Genomic DNA, 26,050 nt, shown 5'->3' with positions numbered 1-26,050 from the left:
TAGCCGTTGTTGTACAGCCGTGTTGCGGTAGCCGTGACTACTATTCAGCCGTGTTCATATCGTGGTGACACGCGTGTAGTTTCGCAATACGACAATAGCCATTGTTTTTTTTTTTTTTTTTTTTTTTTTAGCTGTGACGATAGCGCTTAACAAGCTTGAATGTTTACCTTATTCCTCCGATATCTCATGATATCAGCAAGCGGTGGACACTTCTCACACACTCATAGACATTCTCATACATCGGTCAAGGTCGGCATTTAACACCCCCTTCTCCTTTTTTTTCACCGTATCGCAATTTTAAGTTGTAAAGTGAAACATTTTCCCCCCGACCCACGTGACCTGCTCGCTCTTCTGTACTCACTCGTCTGTTGTCACACGTGTCAGTTAACGGGTAAAAGCTACAATAAAATGGCCAGCTTAAATTCCCCTCCCCGGTAACATTGTCTACCCCCTTTTTTTTAGTCCAGTCGTATGGTAATAGGATATTTTATTTCGAGTTTCTCTCCACACAAAAAATGGGTAACTCAATACATTGAATGCTAGTCTTATTTTTTTTTTAAATAACCCTCGCTGTTAGTCTCGGCATTTGTAGGCCAGCTAAACTAAGCGCCTTCGTTACGTCCCCTTATCCTTCTGTGTGTTTTGTATTTTGACAAGACCCGAGTATGTTCCGGGGAGACATGTAACAAGCTGCCTTGTGTTGGCACCGGTTTCCTCCCCCTACTTTTTCCCCTATCTACCATCACCGCCCCTCCACTCCTCGCGCCAGTAACAGAATCTCCATTATCCGTCAAATTTCTACATTTCCTTCTTTCGCACTGACATTTTTACGTTTAGCAATAATGGCCTGTACAATACGTGTTGTTGGATGGCCAGTGGTTCGCTGTTTTGACTGGCATTAGACCAACTCCTGTTAGTAGTAATGATGGCCTAACTATTGTGAATTATTTAGAAGCCTAGTCTTATTTGAATGGTCTAGCATTGCTTTATTTATTTAGACCGGAGAAAGCTGGTAAAAATAAAGAATATCAGATCAAATGTAGCTGAATTAAAACGTAATGGTCAGGCAGAAAGGGAGAGAGATATCAAACTCTGTTTAGTAACCAGCATTTTTACAATCTCTATCTTAAGAGAAAAGGCTTGTAATGTGCAAACTTAAAACATTGTCTTATTGTTTTTGGATCTAGTGAAAGAAAAGCAAATAGCCACTGAGGATTATTTAGTTGAAAATCCATATGTTCAACATTTATTTAATGTTTGGATAATACAAACATACTATGTGCAAGTCTAAGAGCAGTGTTATTGGTCAGTTGAGCCAGCAGGAGCAACTGGACACCTAACTGAAACATCTGCTTGTTGTAAGGGAAGCACTGTTTCCTGTAGCCAACATGGACTCACCCAGGGCGTACCAGCACACACACACACACTCATCTGCTTCACAGTTGATGGGACCTGACAGTTGTCAGAAACACTGTATCAGCCCATCTCTCCATTTTTCTTTTTTTTTTTGTTTTCTCTTGTTTCCCCCCCCCCCCCCCCCCCCCCCCCCGGAATCCCAACTCAAAGGGAAAGCAGTAAAACAGGACTTGCTACTTTCATACATAATTACCTCCCTTGAAGTTGTACTCCAGTAAATATTTTCTGTATTTATGGAACACAATAAAAAGGTGCACAGGATTCTTGTGCTGTAATAATTCATACAAGCCTTTAGAATTTTTCTAACTCCCGCTTGCATGCAGACACTTACGCCACATTTATCACAAGATAGAGTTATGACATCTAGGCAGCATTGAAGCATTTAAAACAGGTGAACATTACTTCACCTTCTTATCCCCATTCAGTTTTTTTTTTTACCTCTTAGGCTATAGTTAGATCCTTCAAAAGGTGCAGAAATTATGCATTTCCTCCTAGGTCTGTCTGTAATCTTGAGCAGGTTTCCTATCTGTATGGGGTGTGAGTACTGTGAGGTACCAGGTTCAAACCTCTACAGCAGGGATGGCTATGCTCTAACTGCCAATTTTATTTCAGCCTGATGGTGAAGATGACCTGAAGAAGAGACAACTAATGGAATTAGCAATCATGAACGGCACATACAGAGATGCTAAATTGTTCCACCCTGCTCAGTTTGCACGTAAGTCCCGAAGAGGGTGACCTCCGCGCTGCCCCGGGCGGCCGAGTCACCAGGTTTTAACCAGTTTGTTTAAGTTCACTAACCCGTAATCCTTCGCTTTTTCCCCCCTATAGCCTGATGGCGAGGATGACCTAAAGAAACGCCAACTCATGGAGTTAGCTATAATTAATGGGACATACCGCGATACAACGAAGCCTTCACCCTCACCGTCCCAGAACTCAGTGCCTGGTCGTAAGTGTGCTCGGAGTTTGCCCTACCCGTCTTCCAGCAATCGCGCTCTAGCCCACCTATTATCTACTCGTGCTAATCGGTTTCAGTTCTCTCTCCTGTGTCTTAGCAGTGTGCGGTGCCTGGCTTGTTTTATTGATGAGATGTGGTCTTACCTTATTTGCTGCTCATTTATTTCTGTCTCAATACACTGGGTTGCATTGGTTATTATATTGTAGTGGTGAATGGACAGCGGAGATATTATCATATTGTTTCGATATTAATCCACTGGGCTAACACAAGATTTGTTTTCAAATAAAATTCAAGTTTATATTAATAAAAAAAAAGCTATCAGTGAAGTAATTTCTTAAAGCTGTCCAATCAGATCACTAAATCCTATGTATAGATATATGTACCTGTTTAGAAAATAGTTTTTTTCATTCATAGTTCATTGCATGTGAAATAATTTATCTTAATTCTAGCACAGGTTTGACAAGAGAACTCATGAGGCTCATTAAGTTCTTTAACAAATACCGGTTACGGCCACCCTTTCTAAACAAATATTTGAAGCGAATAATTTTTTGGGCCTACATTTTTATTTTTAGCCAAAGGTTTCCTTTCACCCCTATGTATATTCTGCTTAAATATTATTGCTTTTGAGGTTAAGGCTTTTGTTTTCCCCCATTTTTAAAACCAACTCATGTAGAAGACCATCAGAGAATGTTGTTATAGAACAAGATTCCACATAAAACCATTTACTAAGCTTGTCAACCAGGGTTATCCATGTCATTTACATGTACTTTCAACAGCTTTGCATGGTTGGTTTAGTTAGAATTTTTTTTGCATGACTATTAATCATTTTTATGACTCTATACTATTTAGGTAGTGAAATTAGCCATGCTTTATTTTTCCCTCATTGAATAAATGTAACAAGTTTGTGCACTCCTTATATTTACAAAATAGTTATTCAACTACACTGTTATTGCTTAACTGTTGTTCTTTTGGAGACTTGTTTAGTTTTTAATACATTCCTCACATTCTAGTTACGCATTCACATGTACTATTACACAGTTTAAAGCTTAATGCTCAGCAAATGCTAATTGTTAATCTTTTTCGAGTGGGATATTTAAAGTGATTATTTTCACTACATTATTTACTTTAATTTTGTATACAAGTCAATTATTTTTACACTAGCATTTCTACAATTCAACATGTAAAATCCTAGGCCTTGTGACATGCTATCACCCACATATTTCTGATTATACCATGTTTCTTTCTATATTTTCAGGCTTTGTCCACCATAATGAAAGCTTATGGAGCAACCCTTTTGGTCAGTGATAATGAAAGATTTTTAACGGGCTCAAGTGATCTTAAGTAATTAAGTAGTGGTCATTGTCCAGGAAACAGAATGGGCGATGGCCATGAAAAGTTTGCTTTGGATCAGTTGTGTTCTTTTGATTGTGCTAACCCATGTGGCATAGAGAAGCATTAATACCATTATGTATTGACCATTCTCATTATGGTGGACATAGCACTTTATTATTGTCCAGTTGTTTTTTTTTTAGATTCTAAAGATGTATCTTACCCTTAAGATAACCTTTACAAATGTATGACTCATAACTTACACACATTTATTTCTTGTTTCAGTGTTTAATTTTTAATATCAATTGAATTTTATTCACATTTTTTGCACTTGTTTACTTACAATTGTTTTCTGTCCAAAACTTTGAGCATCAATTAACTTTAACGAATTTTTTAAAATTTACAATAAAATTAACATGAAAAACAAACACTGAAGCCCAATTAAAGCTGCTTCTAGAATTTTCACGGAAATTTTCAGTAAAATTAGTTACAAAGTTGAGAAAAGAAAGAAACCGAAAAACCCCATCAATTTTTGTACAGAAACAGTTTGGCTAGATTTTTAGTGCTATTTATGTGTATTGACTGATTTACCCTGTATATCCCTAACCAAAGTGTGCTTTGCTCTTACCCCCACAGAAGCCCACCTACAGCTGGGCGGGATGCCCATGTTCCTTCCCCCAGGCCACCCGGGCCAACCGGGAATTCGCGCCCCAGGCCAGATGCCTCATTTGGTCCCGGTTAGCGGGGCAAGCTCCCTCTCAGATGGTTTGTCCTTGTTGCGTTCCTTTTCTGTAGATTATTCGGGTACACAGATATTTAATTTATTCATTTATTCCTAACAACTTTCACCTCAGAATTATATAGTGGAATATCATTTCATTTTTAAAGTTCTCAAATAAAAATGAGTGAAAGATTAAAAAAAAATTTACTGGAAAAAGAAGTAAACAAATTACCACATTATCCCATTTCTAAATGTAATAATTTAAGATATTCCAAGTTCCCTATTCTAAATTTACCACCATATAATGAAGAGGTTCTGGACTAAATTTTTAGGTAACATGCAAGTATGCATAGCATTAAGGCAATATTTTAAAAAAAATATTGTCATTGAGATGTAGTGAGGTCAGTTATATAATTGTAAAAAGAAAGCCACAATTACTTGTATTTTATTTATTATATGGGCAACAATTTATATGGGCAAAATAAGAGCTGTGCATTTTGAATTTAACTCTATAATTGACCTCAATGCAACTCATGCATTTAACCCTACTAAAAAAGACTAACTGATTTGTATAAGGTATGTGTGTATAGTTAAGTATTTTAAACAGTTAATGTTTGAAATGCAGAGATTTTGGTCGTGTGGTATTCTTGCCATAATTGTAATGTGTTTTGTGCCTGGAGCCTCCAAGAAATTTGAAAATTCCCCCTTGTAAGCTATTTAACTAATGGCACTTGGCATATTCAAATCTTATATGATAAATTTCCAAAAATAATATAATTCAAAATTTGGCAGCTTCTGTTGTAAAATACCTGTGTTGCTTTTGTTTGAGGAAAATAATCCAAGCTTCTTGATTTGTCACATTTTATGGAGTTGTAGATCTTGATTTTTGTGCATTACATTTCTTAAAGACTAACCAGAGATCATGTTTAAGTACTTTGGTCTGTGTTAGACCATAAACCTTTTCAACAAGTAATAGTGTAAGGACTAGCCTTATTTACAAAATTGAACATTTAAAAATGAATGTAGAGAAATCTGGCCACTACTACAAAATGACAGATCTACAGCTTCCCCATAGATTGACCAGCCTAGATCACCCATTTATAAGCATGTTTTAGTACTATTGCTTTATTATAGGCCATCTGTAGAAATACTAAATTTTTACTAGGTGCAACTTTTTTGCATGCATTTTATCCTCCCCCATTTAGTGATGCCTTCAATGTCTCATTTCTGCTATTGGCCTGTATGAGGGATAATTGTTCTAAAACAGTATAGTAATGTTAATTTGTATCTGTGATAATGTATTTCCTTCAATTAACCGACACAATGTCATCAAAGTATAATTTTTTTTCCTTACAGAACACGCCCGCTACCTTGCTCAGCCCCTCGCTATTCAAATGCGAACCCCCACACCAACTGGTGCCCCTATCATACTCGCACCTCGCCTTCCCCCACCACAAGTTGTTGCAACAAGCCAGCCCAGCATGAACGGAGCACCCCCACCATTGGTCTCACCCCCAGGGGATCACACTGGACTTATGTACAATCCTTACACCATGAGTGTTACCTCAGGCATGCATTCACCAATGGACCCATACGGCATCGGCGCGGGGACACCCTCCATTTTTGAATACCAGACTCACCTCGACCAGGCGCAAGCGGGTATGTTTGTTAGACGTGATTTTATCACAGGAATGTGACATGACTTCTTTGCTTAATTGTAGAATTACTTTGTTGAACTAGTTTGTATTTTTCATAGATATACCAAGAACTTGACGTTAGTTAACTTTCATCTTATAAACCATACGGTATTATAAGTTATTTAAGAAACCTCCATCAGATTTGTTGTTGAAAAGAAATCCATCAATCCAGTTTGTTTTATCATGAATGTTAGTCATGATATTGTTAACCATTGTGAACCTTTGCATTTAAATAAGTATAGTGATGCATTGACTGTTCAACCTGCTCAATGAATGACCCTTTAAACATTGTCTCCTGTTGGTTGCCATCCAGTATTTGTTTACTCTGGGAATGAGCACACTGTTGACAATCATATACATGTTTCATTTTTTTTTACCATGCAAACATTTGTGCCAATGTTGTGTTTGATCATTGTTTTGTTTGATTGCCAAGATTTTATTTAAGAAAATCAATTTGATTGTTAGTGTCAGTGGACCTTGTGGGTGCAAAAGATCCTGGTTTAGGAATTTGTGCATTATAAGAAAAAATAGTCAAGTGTTGTGTGTAGTTGTGATTTTTTATCTTTCATAGAGAAAGATTTCCCCTTGAATTTCCTGACTTTTTTGTTTTGCTGTTCATTAGAACCAGACTTGTACTCCTACTTAGAGTGCCAAAAGTTTTGTAGGCTAAATTTTGTTTTAGCTACACTTATTTTTACTGTAGAGATAACAATTTTTTTTGTTTAAACTCAACATTCCCATAAATCTCATTTTCATAAATTTCATTACCTTAGAAACAATGATTTTGTGTAAGAACTTTGGTGAAAAGAAATTAAGTACATTGTGAAACTTATGATATGCAGTCCACAAGTCAGACACCATCAAATCCACTTTGCCCATACATTGGAGTTTCCTTTGCCTGCATACGCTTAGAAGCCCAGACATTCCCAAAATTTTGATGCTATGCATGAATTAAGTTTTCATATTTTGAAACAAAAAAAAAACCTTAGTGATCTCACTGTTAAAATTATGTATTGGTAGAACGATATCGCCTCTGTAGTGCTGTTGAATATTTGTTCACGCTTTTTTTCTTGAATAGAGCATTATTTTGTGCTAAACTTTTTCTGTTGTTTAGATAGTTTTTGTGATATTTTTCTTTCATTGCTACTGTGCACTCTTTACTATGCACTTGTACTTGTAGCTAACTATATCCTACTTTTCTATGTTGTCATATTGAAAGATATTTATAGATTTTATAGATCCTTTATTTTCTCCTGTAAAAAACTTGCTCAATTATATATTTATAGATCTGCTCAATGGATATAAATATTCATGTTCAGATGCTGAAATCTTGCCACACATCTTAGAAATAATGTATATAAAATTCAACTTGTTTAAAGAAATTCATATGTGTCTTAAATACATTTTGCCATATATTTTATTATGGATTTAAAATACTTTTGGCATGACTGCATAATAAACTAATTAAATTAAACTCCGTAACATAACATAAAGTAACACTAGTACAAAGAGCCGAAGAGGGCGTAATTTGTATATACTATACATAATACTGCATGCTTTAACTGTAAATATACTGTATTTATTCTTCGTGTGACAGTTTAACTAGAATTGCATGATTAAATTAAGTTAGTGCATGAATTAATTTATCTGTGTTTTGAAAGTAGAATTTAGTTCATACTTCATTGAAATTATTTATTTAAATTTTAATCTTATAAGTACTGTAGAATTATATTCAACTGCCAAAAAAAAAAAAATTACAATACTCACTACTATACAATGGCTCTTTCACTGTTGCAGTTTAACATCTGAAAATGAAAACATTTGAACTTAAGTACAGAAATAAATATTTCAACTTGTCAATTTGTTAAAAAAGTAATTCTTTTTACTTTAAATGAGATTTAATTTTTAAAAAAATTAAAATTGTATTATATTTCACAGTATTTAAACAAATTGTATTCTAATATATTTAACCTATTTATTCATAAAAAAATCTATAACAAGCCTGATATATATTGTATGTTGTCCCATTTAAGCACCTGGTGTTTCCAGCTATTTGTTGTGCATGTCTCCTGGAGCTTCTAACAATTTTTATTATTTTTGGTTTCTTAACACTAGCCATCTACTTTGTTATATATTTCTTCTATAACAAAACTTTCTAATTAAGCAACTAATTAAAGTAATCAAATTTCTTCTCATGTCTACATTTTATCTATGTTAAATGTTTACATATTTTGTTTCATTAAAGTTTAAATTTTTAATATAATTTGACCTAGATATTGATGCATAAATTAAAAGGTGGATGCACTTCCTGTAAATTGTAGACATGAGAAGTACCCTGACATTTATATTAAATTAACATCTAACAAAACAACTAAAACAAAGAAAGTGCAAATATCTGGGCTGTGATCTATTTTGTTATTCCAAACAAGCTCCCTCTCGACCAGTAATTACCTTTACAATTATATTGGGACAGAGCGGCCAGTTTTTATTCAAGTGTAGTCATATTTATTTTGTTATTCTTCCCCCCCACTTATCTCTTTATTTACAAGCTTTTAGTAACTTTGGTTGTCCTGTTACTAGACAATGGGTCCACCAAGCCTCTATTTGTTGCCAGGGACCAGGGGATATGCCACCCATACTGTATATATCTGCTTTCATTACCCTCGTGCAGAATTTTATTGCTTTTATATTATGTTTACCAGTTGCTGCCTTGTTCTGTAGTTTTAAAGTATAGATTTACTTTCCTTGTTGTGTTTACATTATTATTGTGCTTCCATATGGAACTGAAACTATTGATTCATGTCATGTTTATGTATTTTTTCCCTGATAATTGCAGATAGAACATCCTTATTTTATACATGTTTCCATGTTGTTTTATTTCATAATTTCATGATTGTTTGAAGAAAAAAATTGTTAAAGAAAAATGGTGCTCGGTCGAAAGATGGTAACTTAATGAATTGAATTAACTTGATGAATGTACTCACCTGATTTGGATATTCATAGGTGCCGTCCCAAAGATGAGAAGGACATTAGAGGGAGTCAGGGCTCACCCCTATACTAGAGTTTCATTGTCTTAATGTGTGTTACAGGTTAGTTGAGGTTTTACCATGTCATGTCCACCTGCTTATCAAACCTTTGTTTTCACAGCCTGCTCTTCTCTCATGGTCCCTTGCGTATAAGGATGACCCAAAATTATGGATTTAAAAAAAAGCATTTTTTTTTAAATTTAAAAATTGTTTGAAAAGCTTTGAAATAATAAGCTGACAATTTTTTTTAAAAGAAAAAAAATGCCTTGTCCATTTGGTTAAACTGGTGTTTTCACTTTATGAAAACAGTTCATAGTTTGTTTACTTTGAATAATAGGTTTTTATATGAATGAGATCCAAAATATGAATTATTTGCTTATATTCAACATACAGCATTATTTACTTGATATTTCAACTTTATTATGAGAGTTATAAAAGTAAAGCCTTATAAGAGTCCATGCCTTTGTTTAAAAATGTGACAGTAGAGTGTGATTCTCTCCACATTTTGTTGTTTCGTCAAATTGATTGTCAAATCAAAAGAAAAAATACACACACAAAACTTGTGCAATTGTTGTCAATATTTTCTATATTTTTAAAAAATAAAACCAAATTTCAATTATTCTTAAGTGTCTTTCTTAAAATGTTATTATTACACAAAACAAATATATTAGGATATTTTAAAATGTATAGACTAACATTTCCTATATAAAAGCTGTTAAATCAATATAGTAACAAAAATTTAAACAGTTAAGAAAAAATTCCAATAAATAAAAAATACCTACCATATAACTTATGACTAAAAAATTTTTACACAAGAAAAAACTTTAATTAAGCAGTAAACCTGTTTCCCACATGAGTTAAGGTACACTTGAGCGATATAGTTTCCATTCTGTTCTATAGTCAAAATGGCTGAAATTTTTTTTTTACTACCCATTCTTTTTTTTAAACAACCTCTAGTTATCTAACCTTACCCTGCTTTGTTTTATTTAACATGGCTTTGTGTTAAAAGTAGACAGTAGTTAACCCCCCAACCCCACCCATCATGTAGGTTCAAGTTGGTGACCTGACAATTTTATTTTATGTAAAAAAAAAATTCTAGCTCTCCACAAAATTCATCTTCCTTTACGTCTGTCTTCTCATCTTGCATGGTACCACCTGCATGTTAAATTGGTTTATTTTCTGCAGTATTGATTTATTCATATTTATACAGTTTTTATAAAACCCATCATTTAAACCATAATTTGTGCTGAATTAATGCTTTAGATATCTTGTTCCATCACACCAATAACTTTAGATGTGTTAATTTTAAACTGTTATTTAACTCAGTTAGCCTAATCATTTATGCAAAACAATTATACAGTTAATTCTGCCATTTTGCTACTTTTAATTGCACTCAGTAATAATATTAATAAAATTTAATGCTTTTACTGAAACAATTGATTAATGAATGACTTCCCCCTTACCAACAAAACACTCCAACAAGCACCATGTAATATAATCCCATTTATAGATTTACTTAATAGCCACTTGTATAATATTACCTGTAATCACTAACTCCTTTTTTTTCCATTCCATTTTGTTTCATTAACCCAGCTGGCAACTAACCACCTCGTGCCTTTAAAGACGGCTCTGTCGGCCGGTCACTCTTTGTGGTGGGACAAACTGTTGGCCGGGCGCTAGGGTCCACTTCTGTGCTGCTGTTCTATTCCCACGGAGGTGTTGTTGTGTATCTCAAGACACTCGTTCAACAGCACCGCCAAGCTCTTGTAGCAGCCAATGAGATAAGCTCCATCAGCGTAAGGGAACCAAGTGCAACATTTGCTCTCATGTTACTTGTACAGCCTGCACCCGCCTTCACTTTGTCACCTAACTCTTTTTATCAACAGTTTTTGTTGATACATTTTATTTTGTATTAAACATGATTGATTTATGTTTGACTGTTCAACCCACCTATTTTTTTTTTTTGTTATTTTTACATGTATTATAATACCAGATTAACTTGTTCTATAACCTTTTAAAACGGTATCAAATTGAAATGCTCAGAACTGCTTCAGCTGAATTCTCATTGCCGTGGTGTAATTAAGTCTTTCTGTTTAAAGTAGTTTTGGTACTTCTTTAAATGGCTTGACTGTACCTGGGCAGTGTTGATTCAGCTGAGCAGAAACATTTAAGTGCCTGATGTATGTACTGCTGCTAACAACACAAGTCTAATGGTCGAGCTTTCACTGCCCTACAGCTTAATGGACATGAACATTTTAAACTCCTTTCTGGAATGAACTAAAAGTTAAAAAAAACAATGGAATGATCCACCCTTAGACCTGTGTTTTAACATTGATATTAAACTATTTTTATTCTCTGGTGAGGTCTAAACTATTTGAATGTACTTGTATTAATATCTTAACATATATTTGCAGTTGATATTACTTAGGGAGAGGGTGGGGCAAATATATTTTGATAAACATGCTTATATACTTGTATAAAAAATGATTGATATCTTAACATCTTGGATGTGGATTTTGGTTATTTTTTCTTATTTATATGATGGTAGATCAGTAACTTTTTTTTTCTAACCTAAGCTAGTAAAGCTCAGTAGTGAATTAATTTGAGACATGTTTTATATTTTACACCAACAGTATATTAATTTTGTGAAAAGTTTAATTTTTTTCCTCTAATGGTTGTGGTTTATCTGCCCTTTGTTTTTCATATCCCAGAGCAATTTCATACATGCCCTTGTGGATTTTATTTCTTAGCTCATTTTTTTCTTCTTTGGGAAAAGCTAAGCATTTTCTATATCTAGTTCTACAAGAATGCACACCCCAAGACCTAGTAATTATATAAGATTTTGATTTAAATTTTTTTATTGTTTAAAACAAGCATATCACCACTGTCCTCATATCAATCAAATGTGTTTTTTTGGAACTTATTTCTGTATTTGATGGCTAGTAGTATTATATCCTCTGTGCTCATGTCTGTGTAACACAAGTCTTTACATAACCCTGTTCTCTGGAGGTACTGCATTATTTTTGTCCTCCCTGTGTTGCACATTTTAATGTACATCTCCCTGCCATGGAGCAGTTGTAATATTTGTAAGCTGATCAAAATTTTTAGATGTTTTTACACATTTGGATTTTCATATTTAGTTTTTTTTTCCCTTATTTTTTTTTTAAATTTTAGGCTAGTAAGAAATCTTGAGATAAAATGAGCAGTGAAAAATTCTCTGTATCCTCTATAGCATATCATTTTTATATAACTTTATTTTATAAAATTTGTGTTTTATAACTTTAATTTAATTTTATTTAAATTTCAATTGGGAAAAAATTACAATATATAGAGTAGAATATATAAAAATGGCATGAGATCTTTTACTGTGAAAGCACAAAATGTAAATATGACTTGTAGAGCCAGACTTCATTTCCTTAGTATTTTTTTCTGTCAAGTTTTACTTAAATCAGTACTTAAAGACTTTTTCCAGCTCTCCGAATGAAACTTGTAAATAAATCTACATGCTAGTTAAAGTATAATCCATGAGTAGTCTAATATCAGGAGTGTAACATTGTGATCTGCGGTCATGAGTACTTAACTCTGTACAGTGTGTATTATGCTAAATAACTGTCTGTATAGTGAGCCAAGCAACAAATTTGTTTCATAAATCTTAGTTATCATTTTTTATTTTTTTTTTGTGTACATTTAAATTACTCCCTACCCCAGTGTGATCTCAGAAAAAAAAATTTTAAAGATTTTTTTTTTGAAAAGTTAAAATAGCATTTGTCAGATGGCCAATTTAATCCTATCTTTTGTTAATCCTAATTCTCATAGAGATTATTGTTTGTTAAACTAGCACAAGTAGAGCTTAGGGGTAATTGGTTGTTTTGATCCCATGCTGTTTTCCCAATGCAATCTACTTATATGCAAATTCAATCTGCTGCTTATGTGGGATAAAAACCCACATACACAATATACACAAATGCAAATTTTCTTGCATCAGCATTCAAATCAACAGCTCTTTTTTATGTCAGGTTTTAATAGGTTCATTCTAATTATCTACAAATATATTTATATGTATACATGATTTCATAGTGTTACTTAAAGGAAGTATTTTACTTTAAAGTATTTCAGCATTGTCAGTATGTGATAGGTTTTAAAGTGCCTTGATCTGTAGCATTTCTTATGTCATTGATCTACTTAATATATCATTCAACTCCGGCCAACCAGTGTGTTTACAAAGTTTCTATATTTTAAGAAGGCATGTTTTTTCTCTATGCCCTGTGTATCAGAGATATCACATGTTAGTTTAGTTTGTCTGGCTCAGTGCATAATGTCAAAATGTGTTCCTTTAAAAAAAAAATTTCATTATTTTTATTTTGATGGCAATTTACATAGAATCTCACAGTTCATCTTGTTTTTTTTTCTCTTGTGCGTGTTCTAATACTCATTTGTTTTAACCATATCCAACAACTGCTGTTGCTACACTGCTACTGTGTGTGATTTGTTTTTTTTTTTTTTTTCATTTTACTTAGTAAAATAACCTGTCCTTGCTGAGCAATGTAACCTAACTATATGAACTCACCTTTATTTAACCCAATAAACACAGATTTTCGTAGCCAATCGGTTTGCTCTATTTTCTTGCCTATAACATGCCTATTACTAAACTTCTAACCAGGTATCAGGTAATAAACTCACCTTGTTTTATATATAATAAAAAAAATATAAGAATTTTGTTTTTCACGAGACAATTTTATTTGGACTCAAATGAAATTGGATTATTAAAAAAACGCAAGGTGAGGTAGATATATTGAGCCTCAAGGAGGTTTGGTACTGCTGGTAGCTGTGTTGTTGCTTATTTAGGTTTGTACAACATTAAATACTCATCATAACATGACTTTCTCCCCACTAAAAAATTTGCTAATTATAATCAATGGCCAGATGGAGAATGGGTCGCTAAAACTAGGTGATTGGATCTGAATGATTGACTTATTTGAGGTGGTTTCTAAAATCTCTTGCATGATATTTTATTCAACTTGTATACCATAACTTATAATATACTAACCTCACACACACAGCTGAATGGCCTTACACTAGCAACATGCAGATATTTAACCACATTATTTACATTTATTAATTTTGCATAATTTCAGTTCGCCAAAAAATATTTACAATTGATTTACTCATTTGCCAAAATAATTGACTACTGATTTACTTATTTGCACAAGGAAACAAGCATAATTATACCTCACTCTTTATTTTTATTAAAAATTGTTTAATAATTCTAATTCATTTGCATTCTAAGCATTTTTATAATAAATATTTTACTTCCTGCTTTTGAGAGTAATTAAAACAATAGATGCTCCTAACCACTAACTTGCTTGACAAAATTTTAAAAAATGTGAATATAGTTCCTGACATAACTTGGGACAGGTAATTCATATCTAACCACATTTATCTGCTTAGTGATGCCCACCTAACAGTGCTCAAATAATCTTACAAACTTTATATTTTTATTTAAACAAATAACCACATGTGATAAATGTCCGCTTTGCCCTGTTCTTCGTCATTACACAAAAAAAAAATAGATATGAATTTATTGTACGTTTTTATTTTTTAAAATTAATACTTTTTAATATTCATTTTTTAATAAGAATTTATTGCCAATATTATGGTGCCTTTTTACGCATTGAGAAAGTTGTGAATTTTGTTCAATTGAATTGCCTTCATGCTGAGACCAGGCAGTTTGTGTTCTAGATATATTTATTTTTTATGTTGATCCGATATAGCCTGATCCAGCATGGTATTTTTCAGAGAAATAAAATACATAACATAGAATTTAACACTAATAATACATAGGCATTTTAATACTATTTACACAATTTAAATGCTAGTGTTGGTAATATTAACTGTTTAAATGCATTAGAATATACTCAAACAATCCTAACTCAATGTTAGATCACAATTATTTTTTTACACTAAAAAACTCGTCTTCCCTTTACATTTTTTACATTACTTCCCCTTACACTGAATTTCTTCCCTTCGTACTAAATTGCTCAAGTGTACAGATACCATGTAAACAGAACTTGTATGTGCTTATTGTGTGGTAAACTCCCTTTACATCCATGACAAGATGAGCTTAGTGGTCCCTTATAATATACATCATTGTTATATAGGTCCCTGTACAAGTATATTATATTTAAAGTGGTTTTAACTCAATTTTTTTGAAATTACTCAAAACTCAAAATGTGGTAATAACTTATATTTACATATTTACATTACATTTTTTTTTTTATAAAATAGATATATTTATATTTCATAGTAATTTATATACTTGTTTCTTTTGAAATGTTATGAAAAAATATTTTTATTTGCTATACCAATGAAATTCACAATACGTAAAACAGAATCAGAAAACAAGAAAATTTAATGTCTGTTATTAGTCTGGAAGATTATAGAAACAAATACTAGATAGGGTATGAATCAGTCGGATTGAAATCATGTATAGTGTATCTAACGTCAACACACATAGGAATCCGTGTTAAACATGCTTGTAAATAAAATATCTCAATTTTTAACAGAGTACTAAAATTACAAATTAAAACAGAATATTATGTGATTTAGACGAAGAAAGCATGTAGTTAATGCCTTATAGAAGGTAGGTGATCTGAATTTCTGAAGCTTGTCATTTACCATAAATGCAGACTACTATAGCTTCAGTTGTGCTGAAAGATGAGTATAGAAATAGAAAACAGCTTATGAAAGGGAGATAACTCAAAATTTAGAAGCTCGCAAAAGCTTCCGAAAGACTGAACTTTGGACTGCTCAAGAAAGAGGTAGACTCCCACGGTGATCTCATTTTTATATGACAGCTTGTGATGGCTCGTTGTCTGTTTAGTAGCTTCATTGTAATATATGCATTTTTATATCTATACAAGTCTAGACAGTTGGCCCTGGGCCGCCCGTCGGTGGCCCCCGGGGTGGCTTTGAGATTTTATTTTGTGTACGTTGTCCAGTTGTTACTACAGATGTACCCAAATAAAGGTTATGTGAATCTCTTCATTTTAAAGGCTGATGCGTCGTCTCGTTTTATTTTTGTTCTTCTGTTTTAATGTAGATGGTCTTTAGGCTACCTTTTCTGCGGGTGATTTAATTGTGGATAAGGAATTGTCCATGAATTATTTTTCTTTTTGAATTTGTGAGGGGGGGGGGGGGGAAGTTGAAGTTATACTTTTATTTTAAATGAAAAACAAAATAAACTGAATTAGCCGCACATATCACTCATATTTGAATACATAAGTGTACATATAGTTATTATTGAGTACACTATGACAGTAATAATTTTTTAAATATAAATTGCTGTATTCGAAAAAAAATGCATTGTGGGGGTGGGGTAGCGAGACTTAGTAACGACGGTGAGGTTAAAAAATAATTTTCAAAAGAAGAAAGGTGTCGTATATGGATGAGCCCAGACTTGAATTTGTAACAAGTTTATACAGTTTTGAAAACAGACTTAGTAAAGTACGAAATACTCATCGATTTACTGAAATGGGAACCATTTATGTTTATTTAGAATTGTTCACAAATTGTTCGAATGAACTGAAGAACAGACTCTTTCTAGCAGTAGTAGCCCACTGTTCTGGTTGTAATTAATTAAATATTAAAATTATGACAGTAAATAAAAAAAAACTGCGCGTGATTGTAATACCACGTTTGGGGGCACAACAGAGTTAAGGCACCTGCCTATACTATAACTATATAACTATCACTATACAAGTACCAACTTTATTCCTGCATGCATAAAAAAAAAATTACAAATTACATTTGTCTGGACAAGGCTGGACAAACAAATCAAATTAAATTATTTAAATATGTAGTTTGATTTACTTATAGTTTTTAGTTTTCAATGGGGAAGTAACTGCCTTTCTGTAAATAATGGTATATATAGAGAGAGTTATTTCCCTTGCACGAACAAAAAATCACATACATCTTACAAGACTAGTGCTGGAGGGGATAAAGAGTGGGAAATACATCGCAAGAGGGCCTCAGCGAGGGAGGGATATAGGTCACCTTTTGGTGACTTGCATTCACGAGCTCTTCAACGGTTGTAATTAGTATTAATAATTTAGGCGTGTCTTTTAGCACAGGGTGAAGTGGTTGCCTATACTGTACACTCTTTAATGTTGTGCACCCGTGTTTAAAATCTAAACGAACGTCTGTAGGCAGAAATATCACATGATGGGGTCGTAAAGATACCCTGTGGGTCGTGACAGTCAGTAACGCAGGTGAAGCAGAGTTTGCTTGTTTTCGTGTATAGTACGAGGTAGTGTAGCTAGTTATATTATTAAACCCAGCCATCTGTTTCACTAATGTGAGTCCGGTACCCATCTGAGCTGGGTGGGCTCAGGGGCGTTCTACGGACTCGAGCTTGGTGTGACGTCATGGTCCATGTCATAACCGATACCACATTCCTAGAGCTGATTGGTAAGCCTAATTAACCACGTACCCAGGTCTCTATAGCTAATTGGTGAGCCTAATTAACCACGTACCCAGGTCTAGAGCTGATTGGTGAGCCTAATTAACCACGTACCCAGGTCTCTATAGCTAATTGGTGAGCCTAATTAACCACGTACCCAGGTCTAGAGCTGATTGGTGAGCCTAATTAACCACGTACCCAGGTCTCTAGAGTTAATTCGTGAGCCTAATTAACCACGTACACAGGTCTCTATAGTTGATCAATGTGAGCTTATCCCCCTTACCCGGATCGTGCTAATCAAATCACGTGGCTGCCATCACGTGACTTGTAAATAAATGTATGTGGTGATAAATTAATGATACTAATCAGGTGCTATATTTAGAAACACGTGTATCAGATTGCAACCATGATACCAACACGTGATGCTGCTAGTACTAACCTGTTTAGTAACACGGTGTCCTAGGGATCTATCTATAGTATAGCAAATGGCTTAAGGTCTACTTCGACAAGGGGGTGAAAACTGACAATCACATTTAACAATCTATATAACAATAAAAGCGTGGACATCGCGCTATGAAACTTGATGAATTTGTAGATGTCACGTACGAGAAAACCAGGGAAAAACGTCAGAGAAATTTATGTCATTCAGTGCTAGTGTATGTTCGCTGTAGGCATATGGACCTTTGCATACAATAGGCAATACGTGTCTATGTTATCAAATCAACATAGTGAATTTAAAGAGTTATAGTAATGTTGATACGCCTACACTATCTAAAGGTATGAAATTTGCTACAATAAACGAACAAATATTTACATTTAAATATTATTAAGTTTTAGTACATAAAATATTTTTAAAAATATACCATCACACAAGCTGTATAAACAAAAACTATTTCAATTAAGGAAAGCAGATTTTAAAGTCGTTTTATTAAGACTGGAGCTTACATAACGATCTTCAAGACTTAATTACATTGCCAATTACTTTTGTTTTCCTGTAATTCTTTAAAAAAAACCCTTCATTTAAAACGACAAAAAAATAAAATTAGATTCATATGACAAGCGATTTATATGTTGCGTGATATTTTATATTTAATTGTGACTTGGTCCTATTTTAAGGGGACGGGGTGGTTTAGCGGTAGAGAAGTCGAAAGTCTCGAGTTCGAATCCGGGTTCAAGTCAGTAGAACGTCTTTGAGTTCACCCAGCTCTGATTGGTACCTAATTCAGGTTAGGGAAAGTAAAGGCGGATGGGCATAGGCTTGGGGTTGTGCTGTTGGGGGTTGTGTGGCTGGGGGTTGTGGGGGCTGGGGGTTGTGTGGGCTGGGAGTTGTGTGGCTTGGGGTTGTGTGGCTTGGGGTTGTGTGGTTGGGGGTTGTGTGATTGGGGGTTGTGTGGTTGGGGTTTGTGGGGGCTGGGGGTTGTGTGGCTGGGGGTTGTGTGGTTGGGGGTTGTGTGGTTGGGGGTTGTGTGGCTTGGGGTTGTGTGGTTGGGGGTTGTGTGGGCTGGGAGTTGTGGGGGCTGGGGGTTGTGTGGCTGGGGGTTGTGTGGTTGGGGGTTGTGTGGCTTGGGGTTGTGTGGCTGGGGTTTGTGGGGGCTGGGGGTTGTGTGGCTGGGGGTTGTGTGGTTGGGGGTTGTGTGGTTGGGGGTTGTGGGGGCTTGGGGTTGTGTGGCTTGGGGTTGTGTGGTTGGGGGTTGTGTGGGCTGGGAGTTGTGGGGGCTGGGGGTTGTGTGGTTGGGGGTTGTGTGGGCTGGGAGTTGTGGGGGTTGTGTGGCTTGGGGTTGTGTGGCTTGGGGTTGTGTGGTTGGGGGTTGTGTGGGCTGGGAGTTGTGGGGGCTGGGGGTTGTGGTGGCTGGAGGTTTGTGGGGGCTGGGGGTTGTGTGGTTGGGGGTTGTGGGGGCTGGGGATTGTGGGGGTTGTGTGGCTTGGGGTTGTGTGGTTGGGGATTGGTTTACTTGAAACATAATTGGGCCACATTTAACAAAATGGTCATGGAGGAAGATTTTTTCAGTCAATGTATTGCCTTACAATACTTAGAGCAATGACTCTTGACTTCCTGCACCGGCGCAGCTGTTTCTCAACGCCTCCCTACTTGGCACATTGCGACACAACTCATTGATGTTTTCAAGATAAGTAGCCAGGTTTTTCCCACGCTGTATGCTAATGTTATTGGAACTTTATTTGGCCAAGTATTGAATTTACGTTTTCAAAAGCGGCCGACGAATATGATTTTGTTAAAATTTTAATTATAAAAGAAAGGTAGCATACATGATGTATTGCATTAATTTTCTGATTTATAAAAGAAAATTAAGTTAGGAGGTCAGGCTTTATAAAAAAAACCACCCAGATATTTGATCTAATTAATAGCAGTGTTTCTTCCAGACTTTTTTTCTCCGGGGGGGGGGGGGGCACTTGAAATTTTCGGGGGGGGGGGGGGGCGGTAACCCGGACACTGTTAAAAGTATATATTTTCTATATAAATTATATAAATTTCATTTCGTTCGGGGGGGGGGGCGGTAAAAAATTTTCGGGCCTGGAAGAAACTCTGATTAATAGGTTACACGTTTTCTGTGTAGTACAAAGTGACGTAATTTTGTACATACACAGAAACTAGGTTTTTGTACTGAACTTGTATGATTAGCCTATAGACACCTATCTCTATATCTGGCGATGTTGTTTTACGATTGATGTCGTGTTGTATATTCGTTCTTGGGGACATACATTTTTTGTTTAAATACCAGTACTGTAATGATAATTAGACATTTTTAAAATACCAGCAAATTTATGTTGATTTAACTTTACACACACTGAACAATCTTAATAAAAAATGCAAAAAATTTCACGAAGAGCTGTTAACCATCTGGATATTGGACATTCACAGCATTAACCATGTAAAGCTGTTGACCTTATGAAAGTTGAACTGTCCAGCATATATGACGTAAAGCTATTAAAACTTCTAGATGGTGGACGCATCCTCCATACAGCACGTAAAAGCTGTTGACCTCTAGATATTGGACAATCACAGAATACAGCACGTAAAAGCTGTTGACCTTATGAAAGTTGAACTGTCCCAGCATACGTGACGTAAACAGTGTTTCTTTCAGACTTTTTTCTCCGGGCGGGGGGGCACTTGAAATTTTCGGGGGGTGGGGGGCGATCAACATTTTTCGGGGAAGGGGGGGGAGGGGCGGACACTAGTAAAAGTGTATGTTTACTATATAAAATCCATCTCCGTCGGGGGGAGGGGCGGTAGACTTAAAGCTATTAAAACTTCTAGATGTTGGACGTAAAAGCTGTTACCTCTAGATATTGGACAATATCAGAATACAGCACGTAAAAGCTGTTGACCTTATGAAAGCTGGACGCGTCCATCAATGTCATAGATTGCTGGCCCTCGCAAATCTCGCCCTCACATCATCAACTTGAGTGCCCTAAGCGACATCTGCAAGACTGGCACTAGCAACTTGCACATAGTTGAGCGAAATGCCACAGTTAATATCTGCAATCAAAAAACCTGTTCACTTGAAGTGCCTGGGGGTTGATGTAACTCCCATTGCCTGCTCCTTAGGGCCGTCTTGTGCGTCACGAAGTGGAGTGACATGCGAGGTAGCATGTCTTAAATTGGGGATAATTTGTTGAAAATTTGATTTAATAGGAGATAATTTATTAAAATTTGATTAAATTGGGGATAGTTTGTTGAAAATGTGATTAAAGTGGGGATAGTTTGTTGAACATTTGATTAAATTTGGGATAATTTGTTGATTTTTTTTTTTTTTAATTTGGGATAGTTTGTTGAAATTTGTATTAAATAGGGGATAGTTACTTGGAAATTCTTTTAAATTGGGAATAATTAATTGAAAATTTTAATAAATTTGGGATAATTAGTTAAAAATTTAATTAGTTGAAAATTACATTAAATTGGGGATAATTTGCTGAACATTTTATTATATTGGGGATAATTTTTAAAAAAATTTGATTCGTTGAAAATTTGTTGAATATTTCTTTAATTGGAACATTGTATTAAAATTACGAATTATAAGTTGAACATTTCATTACTTCAGAGTTGTTTAAATTAAGAATAATTATTTGAAAATTTCATTAGAAAAATGTATTAAATTGTTGGCATTACATAGTCTAGTGTATTTTTTTATACGTAAATAAATAATATGAATCAGCTAAAATTTTGTTTTTATTGAGGGCAAAATTTTTTTCAAAACACGTTAATTTTTGTTAATAATTATAACTGGTATAGTGTAAGGGCTTGGAGATGGTGATTTGTAACATCAATTTAAATTGGAAGATATGTTCAAATTTCATTAGTCATCAAAACACTACTGACGTGTAAAGCAAAATCAAAAGTCAAAAGTACATTCACGTGGGTGGAGAGTTATTCTTGTTGCAGCTTGAAATACGTTGTGTGCTGGGTAATAAGCTTAGTGGTCAGCAGTAGGGTCTGTGGTCAGTGATCACTAATGTCAGTGACCATTAATGTCAGTGACCACTAATGTCAGTGACCACTAATGTCAGTGACCACTAATGTCAGTGACCGATGTCAGTGACCACTAATGACAGTGACAAAAATGTCAGTGACACAAATGTCAGTGACCACTAATGTCAGTGACCACAAATGTCAGTGACCACTCATGTCAGTGACCACCACTCATGTCAGTGACCACTCATGTCAGTGACCACTAATGTCAGTGACCACTTATGTCAGTGACCACTAATGTCAGTGACCATTAATGTCAGTGACCACTAATGTCAGTGACCACTTATGTCAGTGACCACTAATGTCAGTGACCATTAATGTCAGTGACCACTAATGACAGTGACACAAATGTCAGTGACCACTAATGTCAGTGACCACAAATGTCAGTGACCACTAATGTCAGTGACCACTTATGTCAGTGACCACTAATGTCAGTGACCATTAATGTCAGTGACCACTAATGACAGTGACACAAATGTCAGTGACCACTTATGTCAGTGACCACCACTAATGTCAGTCATCACTAATGTCAGTGACCACTAATTTCAGTGACCAGTAATGTCAGTGACCACTCATGTCAGTGACCACAGATGTCAGTGACCTATAATGTCAGTGACCACTCATGTCAGTGACCACTAATGTCAGTGACCACTAATGTCAGTGACCACTAATGTCAGTGACCACTAATGTCAGTGACCACTCATGTCAGTGACCACTAGAGCCATATCAGCCACAACGCTGACACAGCCAAGTCCAAGCCCCGTAACCATGGCGACGGTAATCAAGAAATCTCCCAGATATTTTCTGCCACTCTCCACGAGATCACACGCGAGATTTAGTTTGGCACTTCGGGTCAGACGGTCTGGGCGCCATTTTGAAATTAGATGACAACATCTCGCGTGCACATTTCCTGTACAGTAAACATTTAAAAACATTTACGGTAAGCCTTCATGGGCACCCTTTTATTATGAACAGTACGGTTACAATCGACAAATGCTTTTTTTAAAAGACGGAATAACCTAATCGAATGCTTGCATAGATCACTTTTAAAAAAAGTGAAGTTCCCTTTTTAAAACTAACGGTCATGTGGCAAGTGAAGTAGAGTTAACCTGTTTCCGTGACCTCGGGATAGTGTGGTCAGCACTATGTCCAGCTGCATTTATTTTCCCTACGTGAGAGGTACCCATCAGAGCCGTGTGGAGTCAAGGATATTCAACTAAACTGAACCGGATTTGAAGAACCTCGGGTTAGCAGTCTAGCACTCTATCGCTAGGACACGCCGTACTATCTAGCTCACGTGTAACCACAGGGAAAGATTGCCTAGCTCACATGTAACTACAGGGAAAGATTGCCTAGCTCACATGTAACTACAGGGAAAGATTGCCTAGCTCACATGTAACCACAGGGAAAGATTTCCTAGCTCACATGTAACTACAGGGAAAGATTGCCTAGCTCACATGTAACAATTGTGACAATTTGCCTAGCTCACAAGTAATAATTGTGACAATTTGCTTAGCTCACGTGTAAGCACAGGGAAAGTTTTCCTAGCTCACATATAACCACAGTGACATTTTGCCTAGCACACATGTAACAATTGTGACAATTTGCCTAGCTCACATGTAAGCACAGGGAAAGATTGCCTAGCTCACATGTAACCACAGGGAAAGATTGCCTAGCTAACATGTAACAATTGTGACATTTTTCCTAGCTCACAAGTAATAATTGTGACATTTTGCCTAGCACACATGTAACAATTGTGACAATTTGCCTAGCTCACGTGTAAGCACAGGGAAAGATTGCTTAGCACACATGTAACAACGGTGATAATTTGCCTAACACACTTGTAAGACCATTTTCTGGCGCCTCAAGACGCCGGTCCAACCGTCCACTTGAGCACTGGATGCCACAGCTAGCCAACGCTCACAGTGGACTAAGTGCTCATTACATTTCTGCTGCAGAGCTGGGTTGTGTTTGGTGACCATGTTGTAAGAAATGGCGGGGGGGGGGGGGGGGGGGCTTAAAGCATAACCAATTTAGTTATGGAATTTTTTTCTCTCTAGCCGATTTAATACGACTCAACAGGGTCTGGGGGAATTGTAAGTTTGTAAAAAAAAATAATTCTGATTTAGCTACTTATAATGTGTAGGTTTACTCCATTAACTGACTCTTGAAGAAATTTGATCAATAACGTTAACATCAATTTGAGCTGACTTAAAAAACAACGTCAGCAAATCACATGCTCTGTTTGACATCACAAAAAAATGGGAAGTTGTAGCTTGGTTAGTGACGTGTCGAGGTTTTTTTTAAGTCAAAAAATTATCGAGCAATATGCTTTTATCTACATCAGATCCGTTTTATTTTTAATTAATTAATCAGATTTAAGGTAATTACTAAGCCCATCCAAAATCACAACGCCGTTTAATTTACAACTACAATAACTAGCTAAAATGTTCTTGGACTACGGGCTTTAGTGGGGAAGGGGTACAATTTATATGTGCGGTCAAACTAAATGATTAATGTTTTGTTCATTTATAGAAAAATAACACAGCTGTTTATAAGTAAACACTAGTTAAAAAAATTGCTAGTAAATAAAATATTAAATGCGGAAATATTATTATTATAGTAAAGATTACAGTATTTTAATTCACAGATTTATTGTTTTTTTTAAAGTTCAACAAAATTTACCAAATGTATTTAAGTTTTAAATGACTTTGCATTTCAGTAAATTTAATTTAAATAAGTAGATCGCAACACGTATAAAAATCGACCTTGAAGCAGGCCTAAAGTTAGCTGTTGTTTGCCCTATTGGTGTGCACCGATTATCACCAACACATATCTGTAATCAGCTCACGGCTGGCCAGATAAAACTCTCGTTTCTCGGGCCACTTGTATTTTCCTGTGACGTCTACGCCTATCTGATACCTTTGACTTAATTACTGAAAATAATTTCTTCAGGGGCGTCGCAATAATGGGGGATCTGATAGGGATGGTTTGGCTGTTGATGTTTTTTTTTTAAATTCAAAATAAAATACCAAAAACATAATTTAAATAGTTTTATAAAATTATTTTATAAAGGTAAAAATAGCTGATTAAGAGTTAGGTCTTAACAAATTTTGAAGTATGCAAGCGTCAATACAAGTCATTGGCCATCACTATATATTAGTGGCCATCAATAGATGTCAGTGGCCATCAGCGAATGTAAATGGCCATCAACGGATGTAACATTTATCACTGGTCATCAAAAGATGTCAGTGGCCATTAACAGTTGACATTGACCATCAACAAATATCAGTGGCAATCAATATATATATATATATATATATATATATATATATATATATATATATATATATATATATATATATATATATATATATATATATATATATATATATATATATATATATATCTATATATATAAAGCAAAGTGGTCGGGTGCCCGATAGGGCACTTCCCGGCGCCGCAGGCGCGTCAAATTTGGCACGATGGTGCCTTGGGGCGATAGAACACGAGGGCCGGTGACGGTTGGCCGAAAAGTCTACGGAGAGGGGGTCAAAACTGACCTCGACTGACCGGCGCCTTATATGGGCTATATTAAGAAAAAAAAATTCCTCCGACGACCCCCCTTGAAATTTTGTGAGGTGGTAGGAGAACCCCTTGGGGTGTCACAAAAAACTCGGCATATCTGGGAAAACTTCGTAAAGGGGTCAAAACTGACCAGTCGTATTTCCCTATATAATCTTTGTATTTTATGGGGAAAACAGAGGGTCATTTCAAAACGGATTTTAGGGCACTTACCTTCTTTACATCTCGCTAATTTTCGGCCTGTTTATAGGTAAATGGCTTGGCCGTAGGGCAGACATGTCGGTTTCACTCAAAGCCCTCGACGAGGGCTAAAAAGTGACCGCGAGTGAAATTCTCTTTATATGAGCTCTATTACGAAAAAAAATTTCCTCCGACGA

At 35.4% G+C, this 26,050-nt stretch overlaps 1 protein-coding gene across 10 annotated transcripts in view; it reads left to right on the top strand.

The window, feature by feature from the left end:
- LOC131957130 (KH domain-containing RNA-binding protein QKI) overlaps window positions 1-15,856 on the top strand; it is a 41,248-nt gene extending 25,392 nt beyond the window's left edge. Inside the window, exons 5-10 of one of the 10 annotated variants that reach the window (XM_059321838.1) lie at window positions 2,245-2,362; window positions 3,627-3,668; window positions 4,337-4,504; window positions 5,778-6,080; window positions 9,122-9,207; window positions 10,738-15,856. In XM_059321838.1, coding sequence (XP_059177821.1) covers window positions 2,245-2,362; window positions 3,627-3,668; window positions 4,337-4,504; window positions 5,778-6,080; window positions 9,122-9,195 — 705 coding nt within the window. In that variant the 3' untranslated portion in view covers window positions 9,196-9,207; window positions 10,738-15,856. Of the gene's footprint in view, window positions 1-2,028; window positions 2,132-2,244; window positions 2,363-3,626; window positions 3,669-4,336; window positions 4,505-5,777; window positions 6,081-9,121; window positions 9,764-10,737 lie in introns of those variants that run through there. The other 9 variants (XM_059321840.1, XM_059321837.1, XM_059321839.1 and 6 more) reach the window with 9 other exon arrangements.
- Window positions 15,857-26,050: the final 10,194 nt, after the last annotated feature.

This window comes from Physella acuta, unplaced genomic scaffold, assembly GCF_028476545.2.
Source record: "Physella acuta isolate Inbredline_101_S28 unplaced genomic scaffold, ASM2847654v3 ptg001211l, whole genome shotgun sequence".
Lineage (NCBI taxonomy): Eukaryota > Metazoa > Mollusca > Gastropoda > Physidae > Physella > Physella acuta.
Note: the sequence above shows the minus strand (reverse complement) of the source record. Positions and strands in the feature narration are given on the sequence as shown.